At 37.9% G+C, this 14,368-nt stretch overlaps 1 protein-coding gene across 3 annotated transcripts in view; it reads left to right on the top strand.

The window, feature by feature from the left end:
* LOC126263227 (tudor domain-containing protein 7A-like) overlaps positions 1-14,368 on the top strand; it is a 212,706-nt gene that overhangs the window by 162,871 nt on the left and 35,467 nt on the right. For all 3 annotated transcript variants that reach the window (XM_049960324.1, XM_049960313.1, XM_049960320.1), the window contains exons 16-17: positions 8,671-8,780; positions 14,058-14,158. In XM_049960324.1, coding sequence (XP_049816281.1) covers positions 8,671-8,780; positions 14,058-14,158 — 211 coding nt within the window. The remainder of the gene's footprint in view (positions 1-8,670; positions 8,781-14,057; positions 14,159-14,368) is intronic.

The raw sequence follows: 14,368 nt of genomic DNA, 5'->3' as shown, positions 1-14,368 counted from the left end.
TTCTGAGCAGTATGATGGTGACACTCAGTACGTTGGTAGCAGTTGGGTTGCTTAGTTTCTTATGTAGATTACATTTCAGTGTGCTGTTAGAATTTCTATAGACCTCTGTGTTCAGAAATGCAGCCACACCATTTCTTTCCATTTACTCTGTTTGTATTGTGTTTCAGTGAAGCTTTTGAGATGTTGATGGAACTTTGCAACTCCACTTCTCAATGGGGTAGATTATAAAAGTACCATCAACATATCCCAGCCATCAACTGTTGTGTAGCTACACAGAATTTTATGCTGTTAGCTCGAAAGCTTCGAAGCTCTCCAGATGCCTTTTGCTAGTTGTTGTTGTTGTTGTTGTTTGGGTGGTGGTGGTGGTGGTGGGTATATTGCCACACTGCATGCTTCCTCACAGTGTCTACAATGTCAAATGGAATACAATGACAAAGAACGTAACTACCTGCTGTGATCACATATCTCCTATTAATCTCTGTTTTTATTGTATTATTGAGTATAACTTTTTTGTTAAAGCAACCGTTATATTTGTAACCAGTATATATTGCCCATATGATGGATGATCAACAGTTTCTTTTGATATGATTGTTTTTATCCTGCTTCACTTGGTTGTAAGTATGAGGGCCAATACCATGAATATAGTCCTCAATACCATGGCTATAATCCTCAATCTTTCTTATCAATTGTTTATTGTAATCCATGTTATTGGTGGCACTAGGACTTGGATAATTATTCCCTCAGTTGTACTATCATAAGTTCTGCAGTCCTTGAGCAGAACGGACATATTGTTTGTTATTTGTCCTGTTCGGTTGCTCCTTAGCTGTCTGTAGATGGAATCACTCAGCAACAGGATCAGTTGTATTTAATATTTCTTGCTAGTAATGGATTTTCTTTTATCTGCCTTGCAAACAACAAAATCCTGGTTCCATTCATCATACAATAACCAGTAGGAACCCATGTAATAGATTTACCAAGGATGATGTGGCAGGTCTTGGCACCTCATACACATACAAGACAGAGTGAAGTGCTACCTGCATAGGAGAAAGTGGGAAGACCATCAGCACTCACAAACAACAGCATAGTACAGTTCGTTCTGTTGGGCCAGCACAATGAGTAAGTGACAAAAGAGTGCTGTAAACGTGTGTGATTGATAAAGATTGAGGAAATCAGAGTGCTTGTGAGCTAACTGAGGATTAGTCAGACTGAAATAAGTGACTCAACCAAAATCCTTGAGCAGCTCAGTAACATTAACAGGTAGAACAGCAGCAGGTTCTCGATGTAATGGTTACCAGAGATTTCAGTCTACTGGTGCATGACTGATCACTGGGTGTTGGTTCCACTAGATACTGACATGATTGTTTAAACATAAAGCATAAATAGAATTGCTGTATTTTATACCCGAGACTAGCGGCAGAAAAACACTGTGGCCTGAAAGCTAGTTTCTGTTTGATGATAGTCTGCCAATCATCATCAACTTGTTACTCAGCAAATAGTCTCCCTCTACATTAGACGTGTGATGTCATAAGACCAGTTGAAATGTGAACACTGTCATCAGTGAGGTTGTGGTACCACTGGAGACACAAAATATACTAGTACTCAGATCACACAGAGTCTACAACCAGAGCAGAACCACCACAACATGATCAAAATATTGGTTACTTTAAGAAGTTAACATTATGATACACAAGTGTACTAGCAAGATTTTAATCATTATAATTTGAGAGAGAGAGAGAGAGAGAGAGAGAGAGAGAGAGAGAGAGAGAGATAGAGAGAGAGATAGATAGAGAGAGAGAGAGAGAGAGAGAGAGATTTTTTTTTTAAAAATTAGGCCAATTTGAAGCTGCCATATCATCCTACATTATAACTAATTACTTGAAGTGACATTTTGTAACCTGCTGATGGTATATCACTTTACCATTCAGAGGTATGTCAATAATAATGAAATAATCGGGGTTTAAAATATACAGTAGCGTAACATGCACGTCAGCTCCCGACATGAAGATAGACTTACCATTACTCAACAAGTGTACAGTGAAACAGTTCTGTAGCTCCCAAGTCTTCATAATTCCATTCAATAAATTCAGGAAAACTATTGTAAAAAATCCAGGCTGAGGAGCGTGAGAGTCATAAATGGTGTGGGAAGAGAAATTTGTGCAGAGCTCTGTGGAAAAAGATGTGTGAATGAAACAAATATATCATAGCGTGTTGAGGTATTAACACAGTAGAAAGAATAAGTAAGGTGTGTCAACATATACAAGAAAGGTGGGTTCCAGGAGCATCGTGAAAGAGCAGTAGTTGGTAACATGCTTGCTAAAGTACAACAGAAGTAACTGTAGTTTGGAAATAAAAGAAAATGTATTACAGAATTTCATTTGAAAATTATGAATATAAATTTATTTCAGCTGAGCTTTAATGGTGATACATCAAAATATGTGGCTGACCGAGACTCAGACCTGTATTTCCCACTTACCGTGAGTGGTTGACATGACCAGTTTGGCTGTCCATGCTCGTCTCCTGAATTGAACATCAAGAGATGTGGACAAGTGGGGCATATGGTTGTTTGGCTCAGTGGGGAGGCATGCACGGATAACTGAACTGGTTAAGAGGACTGCTTGCAATAAGTGGAAAATCGGGGTCTGAGTCCTGTTCAGAGAGCAGCGAATGCCTTTCCTACACTTCTGTTCACAGTTATTCTGACCCCACCCTCCTAGTTCTACAACACTGTCTGAAAGCTTCCCTTTTATATTCAGGTCATCGGCAAATATGGTTCTTCACACTACGAAATCTCTAAATTGTCCACATTTTACAAATACGATTCCTTTGAATTTATTATACATACTAAAACCTACTTCCTGCGTATTGTCTATTTCATTGCCACTTTTTAAACTTTAGTCCTGGGTGCTGTTGGTAATGTAACAACAGGCTTGTTTACTTGAGCATCTTTTTTGTTCCAAAATGCACTTTTCTTCATAACATTGCTTACGTTAGCCATTACGAATTAATTTCCTTTACGTTGCTATTAATTACAAATGACATACCCTTCTCAGCTGTATCAGAATTTCCTTTCATTATGTGCAATTCCTTTATGTATTATTAATTAAAGGATATTTATATTTCTCTTTATTAATATCATCAAATCTGTCAGCTAGTTCATCTGTACACATTCTATCACAGTACCATCAAAGTTATCAGCATATACATGTACATTTTCTGTAATTACTTCCGTATCCTGAATATCAGCTGTATCTCTTTGATTTGTATCAGAAATAATTTCATTATTATAATTACTAGAACAAGTTTGCCTATTTCTGTTAAGCCAATCTGACAGGAACCAGTAAGGTATCATATGAAATACTGTATGAATAATAAATTGCCAATCTCCTGTTCAGTGGGTCTGTATAATATGTATATAAGTAGAATCAGCTGAAAGCCAAGGAAAAAAAAAAATTATCTAAATGGTAGCAAGTGGAGTGAGTCCATCTTGCTGTGTTTCACTCTCTTGGGAGGAGGTTGGGGTGTTGTAGAATTATGAAAGTGCTCATCATTATATTTGATTGTGGGTAGGAGGTTACAGAAGATTACATCTTTGAATATGAATTATGTTCAAGCTTGGTATAAATATTTCATAGTTTCTACTTTTAAAATTCTGATGAGCTAGTGTTGTGGGAGGGTTCATATGGCTCAGTTTGTAACACAGCTGGCAAAGTTGTTATTGTGTTGGAAACATGGTCCAGTTAGATAGTGTCATGTTACATACTAGAATGTGTTTGTGGGTGGCCTTCTGTCAGGGTGAATTCTTGATTTATTGTTTCACTGGCATAGAGGGAACAAAATTAAATGCTGTCACAACTGAAAATGGAATAGACCAGTCTACTTTAGAAGAAGGCCTTCTGGCCAAAAGCTTATATGGTCAGTAATCTTTTTATTGTGCCTGTCTGCAACTCAGCATATCCACTAAATGGGGAGTTGCAATCCATCATTTTCATAATACTGTCATTATTGCATCTTGGACTTCCCATTGTTTGAAAATGTTTTATGTAAGGTATGGAATGTTCTTGACAATGACAGAGGGATGATTGGCTGGGTCAGTGGAATAAGATTAGATCGTGTTTTGTTGGTGGAAACACAATCCTGGAGGGAAGGAGTTAATTTGATATAAACGAAGTATGAAATCAGCCCCATATTTTTCAGTTCTATTCCTTATTTATTTAGTCTTACATTTTATTTTGGCAAAGTAGAATAGGCAGTAGATGTTTTTCGTAGGTGGGATGGAGGGTACTTGTTTCCAGGCAAACAATGCAATTCAGGGTAGTTGTATTAGAGCCTTTCCAGAATGCAGATTGATTGTGGCAATACAGAGCTACAACCATTACATTGCAGATTCGACCAGCTATATATGATAACATTATGTGTTACTTTACAAATATCAACAACTGAGATGTTGGAGTTGATGCAGAAAGCCCGTGGAAAATGTCCTTAATTGAATGTACAGAGTATTCAGGAGAAAAAGAGAATATGAAAAATGAGGGATCTTTTGGAAATCCATCAGCATCTCTCATCTCCGAAAAATCACTGTAATAAGTACTACAGTGATTACCGAAAGACAGAAATGTTGAGTTGTTGAGGGGCACACACAAAAGAAGGAAAACTTGCTAGCTTTCAGAGTTATCCTTTGAGGAGCTAGAGCACCGTCTAACCTTGCGACCGCGGACACACACACACACACACACACACACACACACACACAGAGAGAGAGAGAGAGAGAGAGAGAGAGAGAGAGAGAGAGAGAGAGGAAATATTGGATCTTGACACTCCTGTGGAATATTTTAAGTAAACCTTTACTGAAGAAATAGTGCAGTACATAACCAAACAAACTAGTTTGTATTCTGTATAATGCCAATCCAGTAAAAATGTAAATGTAGAAGAAATGGGACAATTTATTGGTACGACCTTGCTTATGTCCATTATTCACCTCCCAGCAACAAGGCATTGTTGGTCTCAACATCTGGGCCACCCTGCTGTGAGTGACATAATGAGCTGTAACCGAAGGGAAGAAATAAAATGCTTCATACACTTCCGTCATAACAGTAATCTAGTCCCTGCTAATGACCCCAACCATGACAAACTTTTCAAAATTTACCCACTGCTAGACCAATTGCGTGAAAGACAGTTGCGAGGACCAAAACAGGAATTTTTAGCTGTGGATGAACAGATTATTCCAACAGAGTTCAGATCTTCACTAAAACAATACAATCTAGTAAACCATATAAATCGGTTCATGATTTTGTTATTAGTGAGGTGTCAGGATTCAACTACTATTAAGAAATTTTTGTTGGAGCTCAGAATAATGTTACAATACTTGGTGCTGTGGAACTAGGATTTAGCAGCAATGTTGTTGTGCGTCTTACACAAACAGTCCCACGACATGCGAACCGCAAGATTATTTATTTATTTATTTTTTTTTTTTGACAGTTGGTTCACTAGTATACCTTTGGAAGTGTGTTTGCATAAGGAAGGAATACAGGCACTTGGAACAGTCCGTGCCAATCGTGTACCAGGTTGAATTTTTGCTAAAGAGGCAGATTTGAAGAAGAATGGCCGAGGTAGCATGAAGGAGAAGATAGCAACAATAGATGCAATTGTCAGTAGTATCCTGATTTGACAACAGAGTAGTCAACACTTTGTCTACATGTGTTGGATCCAAGCCAGAAGGCAAAAATAAGAGACTTTTCAGAAAGGAAAAGAAATACGAAATGATACCTTGTCCACCCTCTGTGATGATCTACAGTGTCTACATGGTGGGTGTCAATCTGTTAGATTCTATGCTTGGATATTATGGTATTCAAATCAGATAAAAAAATGGTACCTGAAGATACTCTTTCATCTAATTGATCTAGCTCGTGATAATAGCTGGCTACTATGGAAAAGGAGAAATACAGACTACATGCCCCTTGTGGATTTAAAGGTAGCAGTTGCAGATGCCCTCTGTAAAAAGGGCAAAACATTATCCAAGAAATGAGGTAGGCCAAGCAATGAAATCCAAAAACAGCTGGACAGTAAGAAGAAGAAAGGTCCTGTGGCAGATCTTCCACAACGTCAGGTACGACAGGATGGCATAGATCACATGCCAGTCTGGCTTGGAAACTGTGGTCGATGCAAGTATCCAGATTGCAATGGAAAATCCTACATAGCATGTCTGAAGGGCAGTGCATCTTTATCTTTGAATAAGGAGAGAAACCGTTTCATGAAATTTCATAATGAATAGACTAAATGATAAATAATTTTGTTTGATTTCTGATAAACATGCAAATTAATGAACTGAAATTGCAATTATTTAAAAAAATAAACTTAGTTCTGATAATGCATGTTTATATCTTGTTGTATATTTTCGAAGTGTTTTCTCATCCAGCCTGAAACTAGTATCACAAAATGTTAGCCATAACTGTATTCTGTCCCATAGATGGCTCAAACCCCTAAGTCAGGACTAATGGACCACACATAGGAGAGACAATTTTTTAAGTATTTTTCCAGACATCAGGACACTGAAATTAACATTTGACATTTTTTCACAAAAATAAAGAGAATCATGCAGTAAGGGCTTAATTGGCAGTAAACTGTCACTGTGCGGGTGATGGGAGTAGCTAAACTCTGCATATTGTATTCCTCATTTTAGAGGCTGATGTGAGGAAGTCAAGTCCATGGTTTGAAGAATTTGTAGCATGGTATGCTGAAAGTGCATTGACTGCAGTCATTATTAGTATTCTTTGTTGGACAATAGTACATGTAAAAGTGAAGTAGAATGGGAAGTTTATTTATGAACTGTGTCGGAGGACCCTCCAGTCAGACATGTGGTGTCACATAATCTGCAGCATGATATGCTGATTCTCTAGAATGTTGAGACTGTAGCATAGGGAATTTTGTACGTTTCCACGTAATAACTGCCACAATATGTTTTTAAATTTTGGCAGTTCATAGGTTTCACCTGAATAATTTCTTGTAATGAAACCAGAAAAAGGTTTTAGACATGCATTAAAGAAAGATGCTCATAAAGTAGGTGTGAAATTGGAAAATGGAAACTTTCTCAGAGCAGAATAAAGTATTTATTTCGTGCATTGGATTCTTAAATTCTGGAGATATTTCCAATTGGTACATTCCAGTAATGGATGTGCTGCATGGTTGAGATACTAAATTTTAAGCTTTTATGTCAAAGATGTGATAGAGACTGTACCATTGTTCAAGGTACAGTGTAAGTCACTTGTAAATAAATAAGCATAGAAAACGACACATATATGTGATTTGTGTGTGTGTGTGTGTGTGTTTTCGTTTTGTAAGAAAGACTGGTAGAAATTTTGATTGAAATTTAATTAATATGGTTGTAACAAATGGAGATCGTATCATGAGTTAAGGGTCAGCAACTGAAAATGATCGTGGAAGTGGGGTAGGTTGACGTAGGGGGAAATAAATTTATATGGATAACCTTAAAACACCAGGCTGTAGTATGAGGGGAAACTTCGAAGAGGCTGAAAGAAATCATGATAAAATTTGTGCTTTGCAGTAGATAAGATTTGGAGCGGATTACAGAGATACTTTGAAGAGGTATACTACAGTTGTGGACAGATGGACGTGTTAGGTGGTTGGATTTGTCAATTTTAAACTTAAACTGTGAGGTGGGATTCGAATATTTGAAAGTGGAACACATTTGAAGGGGAGTTAATGATGTGAATATGGATTTCCACTTTTGTGTGTGATTTGTGATTATGTCCCCAATGTAATTGCTATTCTTGAATTTATATTATGAAGAGAGTACTCTGGCAAATGCTCAGGTTGTTGTGACAGACATGCACTACCATCTGTGACACAATGCTCTAGGTGTTCACTTTAGAACTTGTAATTTCGCTATAATTCAGCTGCATCTTCAGTACCATGCATTTGATGAATATTAATGATCATATTTATATGACCAATTGCTGCCACAGTATTAAGGCTTCAATCATGACCATGTGATATATATGGAGATTCTGTAATGAAGTTACAAACCTCCAGAGATAATTTAGAATGTTAAATATATCAATTTGAGGTAAGGGATTATGAAACGAAAATGACAAGTGCTGAAAGTTATAAGCAAAAATCATTGCAATACCTCTGATAATGGACCTTTTCTACTGGAAACTTTTTGCTCTCCATACTTTGGGAGGTAATCGTATGACGAAAACAAGAAAAGAAATCCAGTAGAATGGGCTTTAAAGTGCGTGCCTCAAGGGTTACGAGCAACTGTTCATCTTTGCTACTGTAAAACCACATCTACTCTACAAATGCTCATCGCTCTTAAGTATACATTTTAAAATCCATGTTTTCTAGACAATTTGGTCTTATTTTGGTCCATACTACTGTTGAAGCAAGCAATGAATTCCATATTGCAGGTGATTTTTGTTCGTAAAGTATTGAAGAAACTTAACATCTGCTGTGTGCAGGAAACACCTGAAAATTATCATTAACTTGCTGGGTAGATGGGATGTGAGAGGAAATCACATTTGGATCAAAAGTGGAAATTTTAGGTGTGTGTGTGTGTGTGTGTGTGTGTGTGTGTGTGTGTGAGAGAGAGAGAGAGAGAGAGAGAGAGAGAGAAAGAGCTGGGTTACATGTATAGTTATGACTTTTTTTTTCCAGGTCATCTGAAACAAGTTCTGGTACAGATCTGCAACGTAAGAAACGTGCGGAACGTTCTCAGTCTGTACCATCCGCAGGGAAAAGTCCAGATGAACGTTACAGTGAAACTGGTAAACATAATAATTCACTATCTTGAAAACACTAAAAAGTCTTGAGGGCCCACATAATAAAATACTTTATGCAGTGTAGTGTGTTGTTCAAAACATCCTCAGATGTATAAAGCTTCTGGATTGTGTAATGCTTATCATACTGGTTAAGATTAATAAGTGGTGAGTGAGGACACGTAAAATCTGGTCTGGGGCACACTCCTGTAGGCTTGTTTGCAGAAACAATACCACTATTATAGCATTCCTGAAGTTTTTCGGTCACAGAGTTGAGTATAGGTATTTGCTGAATAAAAGTCTCTGCGTTTATAGTTAACTAATGTTTCAAGACTATTTATGCACATAAAGCTACAAAGAGTGCATACTAGTAGGAGGATAGGTATTTTTATGTCTTCTTGTAACCTGTGACAAGATATGAGTTTATTGCTAGGCCCATTACTCACTAGGAAAGGAAAAGATAAGTACTGAGCAAAGTGAAGGAAGAGAGAGGGTCCTAGTCAGTGCCAAAACTCATCAGCAAAGCAAGTGACTGTGCTCTTATATTCAGAATTAGAGCTGCTTACAATTATCTTCACAACAGAAGGACTAGGAATGCAGCATGATGCCACAGTCTTTGATCAAATTGTAAGATTCATGTTGCAGTAGATGAGACTGGCTACCTATTCACTACATTATACTTCAACATGAGGAATTAATATGGTCCTGTCCAGCAGCCTTTACTGATGTTAAGCTCCATGGAATTCACTGTGCATCTTTTAACCACCATCCTTACCTCCTGCATGTGACTTCTAGATCCTGTAGTCCCAGGAGATGATACAAGGATGTAAACTCAATAGTGACAATGTAGTTGGGTAGTGTTGTTAACAAATGTATGCTTCCCATTGAGTAAAACTGTGTAGAAAAATAACATATTGCTTTTGTAATTCTGTTGCCAGTGGATTGCACAGAAATAGGACTAAATTTGAACGACCCTTCAAGATTTAATAGCTCCTGGCTAGGGGCAAGAAAATTTCGACGGGGGAGGGGGGCGGAACAATAACAACAACAACAACAACAACAACAACAACAACATGAATTTAGCTATTTCTAGCAAGGTAATATAAAAACAGCGATTTGTGCTGCATAAAAGTGTTAAAAACCTGAGGGTGGCAGTTTAACAAAATTTTTGACTGGTCGTTATGGAATGTTGAAATTGCAGTTTGACTTCTAATGTCATCAAGGCTGAGATTCATTCCCTGTGTGATGATCTTTGATGTGGCAGCGGAGATGGGAGATGGTGCCAAAATTGGCAAAAGAAAAGAGAGAAAAAAATAGCAGAACGACACTGAATTTGGCAAAAAAATACCAGATTTGGAAAACACCGAATTTTTTTAAAATTTATCCCCAAATTTGGGGAAAAAAACCCATCAAGTTTGGGAAAAAAACCAGAAAATGGCAAATAATAACATCAGACTGCGCAAAAAGGCAACAAATTCAGCGCAAAATATCCCTGAATTTGGTAAATGAAATCGCAGAATATGGCAAAAAAAATCACTGAATATTCCAAAAAGACATGAACTTTGGCTAAAAATGACATCAAATTCAGCCAAAAGTAAAACTGAATTAGTAATGAATCACTAAATACAGCAAAAATATCACTGAAATTGCTAAAAAAGACACTGATTTCAGCAAACAAACAAATAAAACCAAGTTAGGCCAAGAAGCAACGTTGAATTAGGCAAAAAAGTAACACAGAATAAGGTCATAAAACAAAAAAAAAAATTTCCTGCTCCTACTTAGTAGGAAATAAACAGCAGTTTTTTCCTTCCTGAGTATTAACCTAGATTTATAAAGTGCAGTTTTTTCCTTCCTGAGTATTAACCTAGATTTATAAACTGCAGTTTTTTCGTTCCTGAGTATTAACCTAGATTTTTCCAACTCAAAGTACTCAGTCCCATTCACTGCTGAAAGTACAAGAAGGTTGAGCTCACCATAGCGGTGTGCAAAGGAGGGCAAATTGTCAAGGAGACAGCTTTCCTGCATGAAATAGAAGTAACAAACTTTAAAATGCCACAGTCACTTTAGTGTAGAGCATTTATTGAGATTACCGGTTTTGGCAAAGCTATTTTGCTGTCTTTGAGTATGTAAAGCATAAACTGAGTAAGTACAAAACTGGATGTGGGATATCTACATTACATTTTTAACAAAATATGGTTACATAACATATCTTATGCACCACACCTCAAAGAATCTCGTCCATGCGTACAGTAATTTGTGTCACATAATAAATAGTCATTCCACGAACATGGCACAGTGTGTCGGCATGTCAGAAGTAAAACAATAATTATATAAAATATGATATACAGTGCACCAAATATGCATGCTTGTGCTAGTTTAAAATCTGAATACAGTATGATATTATGTAGCAAACATGAGATATTACAGTCGGGCATCAGGTGCCACCATAGTAGTAACAAACAGAATTACAGCATTTTGTATAAAGCCTAAGCACAAATATAAATCCATATACATGTTTACAGTGTAATTATTCAGAGATTGATCCAAATCAGAGTATAATTTTTTTATATTGAAAAGCAACTTCTTAAATTTTTTTTTAACATTTAATTCATAATTCTTGGTTAACCATCTCCCCCATGAACCATTGACCTTGACATTGCTGGGGAGGCTTGTGTGCCTCAGCGATACAGATGGCTGTACTGTAGGTGCAACCACAACGGAGGGGTATCTGTTGAGAGGCCAGACAAACGTGCGGTTCCTGAAGAGGGGCAACAGCCTTTTCAGTAGTTGCAGGGGCAACAGTCTGGATGATTGACTGATCTGGCCTTGTAACACTAACCAAAACAGCCTTGCTGTGCTGGTACTGCAAACAGCTGAAAGCACTGGGAAACTACAGCCATAATTTTTCCCGAGGGCATGCAGCTTTACTGTATGGTTAAAATATTGGGTAAAATATTCCGGAGGTAAAATAGCCCCCCTTTCGGATCTCCAGGTGGGGACTACTCAGGAGGACGTTGCTATCAGGAGAAAGAAAACCGACGTTCTACGGATCGGAGCGTGAAACGTCAGATCCCTTAATTGGGCAGGTAGGTTAGAAAATTTAAACAGGGAAATGGATAGGTTAAAGTTAGATATAGTCGGAATTAGTGAAGTTCCGTGGCAGGAGGAACAAGACTTCTGGTCAGGCGAATACAGGTTATAAGTACAAAATCAAATAGGGGTAATGCAGCAGTAGGTTTAATAATGAATAAAAAAATAGGAGTGTGGGTAAGCTACTACAAACAGCATAGTGAACGCATTATTGTGGCCAAGATCGACACGAAGCCCACACCTACTACAGTAGTACAAGTTTATATGCCAACTAGCTCTGCAGATGATGAAGAAATCGATGAAATGTATGATGAGATAAAAGAAATTATTCGGGTAGTGAAGGGAGACTAAAATTTAATAGTCATGGGTGACTGGAATTCGGCAGTAGGAAAAGGGAGAGAATGAAACATAGTAGGTGAATATGGATTGGGGGTACGAAATGAAAGAGGAAGCTGCCTGGTAGAATTTTGCACAGAACATAACTTAATCATGGCTAACACTTGGTGTAAGAATCGTAAAAGAAGGGTGTATACATGGAAGAATCCCAGAGATACTAGAAGGATAGATTATATAATGGTAAGACAGAGATTTAGGAACCAGGTTTTAATTTGTAAGACACTTCCAGGGGCAGATGTGGACAAAAGGAGCAGGGCATTATAGGCAAAGCTCTATTATCAAAACAACAGTAATGCTGCAGCTGCACTTTGAGAATATCACCATCTGAAAGGATTACAGAAGGGTCTTCTTTCTCCATCTGCTGTGCAGAGCATGATGAAGTTCGAGTTATCTGAAGAACTGGGTGTTGCTCCAGGAAGAGGCCAATGATCGGTTCCACCACAGGTGGTTGATGAAATTGATGTTGCTGTGGCAGACAACACTGTGCGTAATTCCCGATTTTCAGGTCCATATTGTACAGCAGCTTGCTCCACAGGACGTGCAACGAAGTGTTGACTTTGCTCTCCACTTTATCACAAGGCTCAAGTTGACAAGAGCTGGCCCTGGGTCATGCTATGGACAGATGAAGCTCATTTTTGTTTGGCGGATGAGATGAACACGCTGAATTGTCAAGTGTGAGGATCTTCACCTTCAGTCACTGTACATGAAATTCTCCTGTATGGTGAACATGTCACCGTATGGTGTAGCTTCATGGCTACATTCATCACTGCGTCACCCCCCCCCCCCCCCCCCCCCCGCCTTTTTTTTTTTTTTTTTTTACAGGTTGGCGCTGAAAGACCAAAGACGTGCAGCATGACCGGCCAGCGTTACTGCGATATGCCTTGCTAGCATATCATGCCCACCCTATAGGAGAGAGACGCTTTGAACTCAACAGTTTTCATGCAAGATGGGACCCCACCACACATCGCTCGTGAATTTACCTGCTTCTCTGAAACACATTTGGAAATGATTGAATTATCAGTTGATCATTTCCAAATGCTCGGCTGCCACGATCACTTGATCTCACTCCCTGTGATTTCTGGTTGTGGAGCTACCAGGAGGACAGGGTTTACCAGGGGAACATTCACACATGTGCTGATCTGAAGCACAGCATATCAAGAGAGGTAGCTAGTATACCTACAAACATGCTTTGTTCTGCTGTGCAGAATGCAATCCTGCACTTTCAGACTCTTTGGGACACTGGTGGATGCCATGTTGAACCCCTTTTTTAGCAGTAATGGTACAAGTATTTAGTAGTACCGTAGCCGAACATTAAAAGTTTTTCAATTTAATTGGTTCTGAATATTTTGCTTCCCCATGTCCTTGACATTATTGCTACCAAGTTTTGCACTTAAATGTTAATTATTTTCAGTTTTATGATGTGTTGAATAGGGAAAGTTTAATAATAATAACCACCCAGTATTTGTTCCTTGCTGTAGTCTATAATTCTTCTCTCTCTCTCTCTCTCTCTCTCTCTCTCTCTCTCTCTCTTTCTTTTTCTCTTTCTAGCTCTTGTAGTCAACATTGCTTAAGAAATATTTTTATTTGTTAAATGATCGTCTGTAAAAGGACTGTCTTCCTACAATAGCTTTAAGTTATAAGAATTTTAATATAACATTTGTGTTCAGAACTGTTGGATTAATCCTCTTCCAAAGTACTTTTTTTCTCATCTCATTTTGCAGTATCTGAATGTCTTTCAATTATAATTATGCCTTTTAACATTTTGGTAAAGAACAGTAACTCTGGTGTGAATTCTTGCAGGTGTTGTCCGCACTCCTGGAATACCACCACCATTAATACCGAAAGTCAATACTGTATTTGATATTCATGTAACAATGGCTTCAAACCCCAGCAACTTTATGGTAAGCAAGACTAAATAATTGTTTGATATCAGTACACAGTACTTTGCTCCCAGATATTAGAATCTACCGTGTGAAAGTAAGCTAACAGCTATGTGACACCAAGAGCATTTTAAGTTTTCTAAATACTAGTTAAGGAGCCTTAGTGCTTTGAGGAAGTCGAATGTCAGTGATCATAGCTTCAGTAATTGTACTTGTTCTAGTTTCATAAAT

This window comes from Schistocerca nitens, chromosome 1 (assembly GCF_023898315.1).
Source record: "Schistocerca nitens isolate TAMUIC-IGC-003100 chromosome 1, iqSchNite1.1, whole genome shotgun sequence".
Classification (NCBI taxonomy): Eukaryota; Metazoa; Arthropoda; class Insecta; order Orthoptera; family Acrididae; genus Schistocerca; species Schistocerca nitens.
This window is presented reverse-complemented; position numbering and strand designations above follow the sequence as displayed.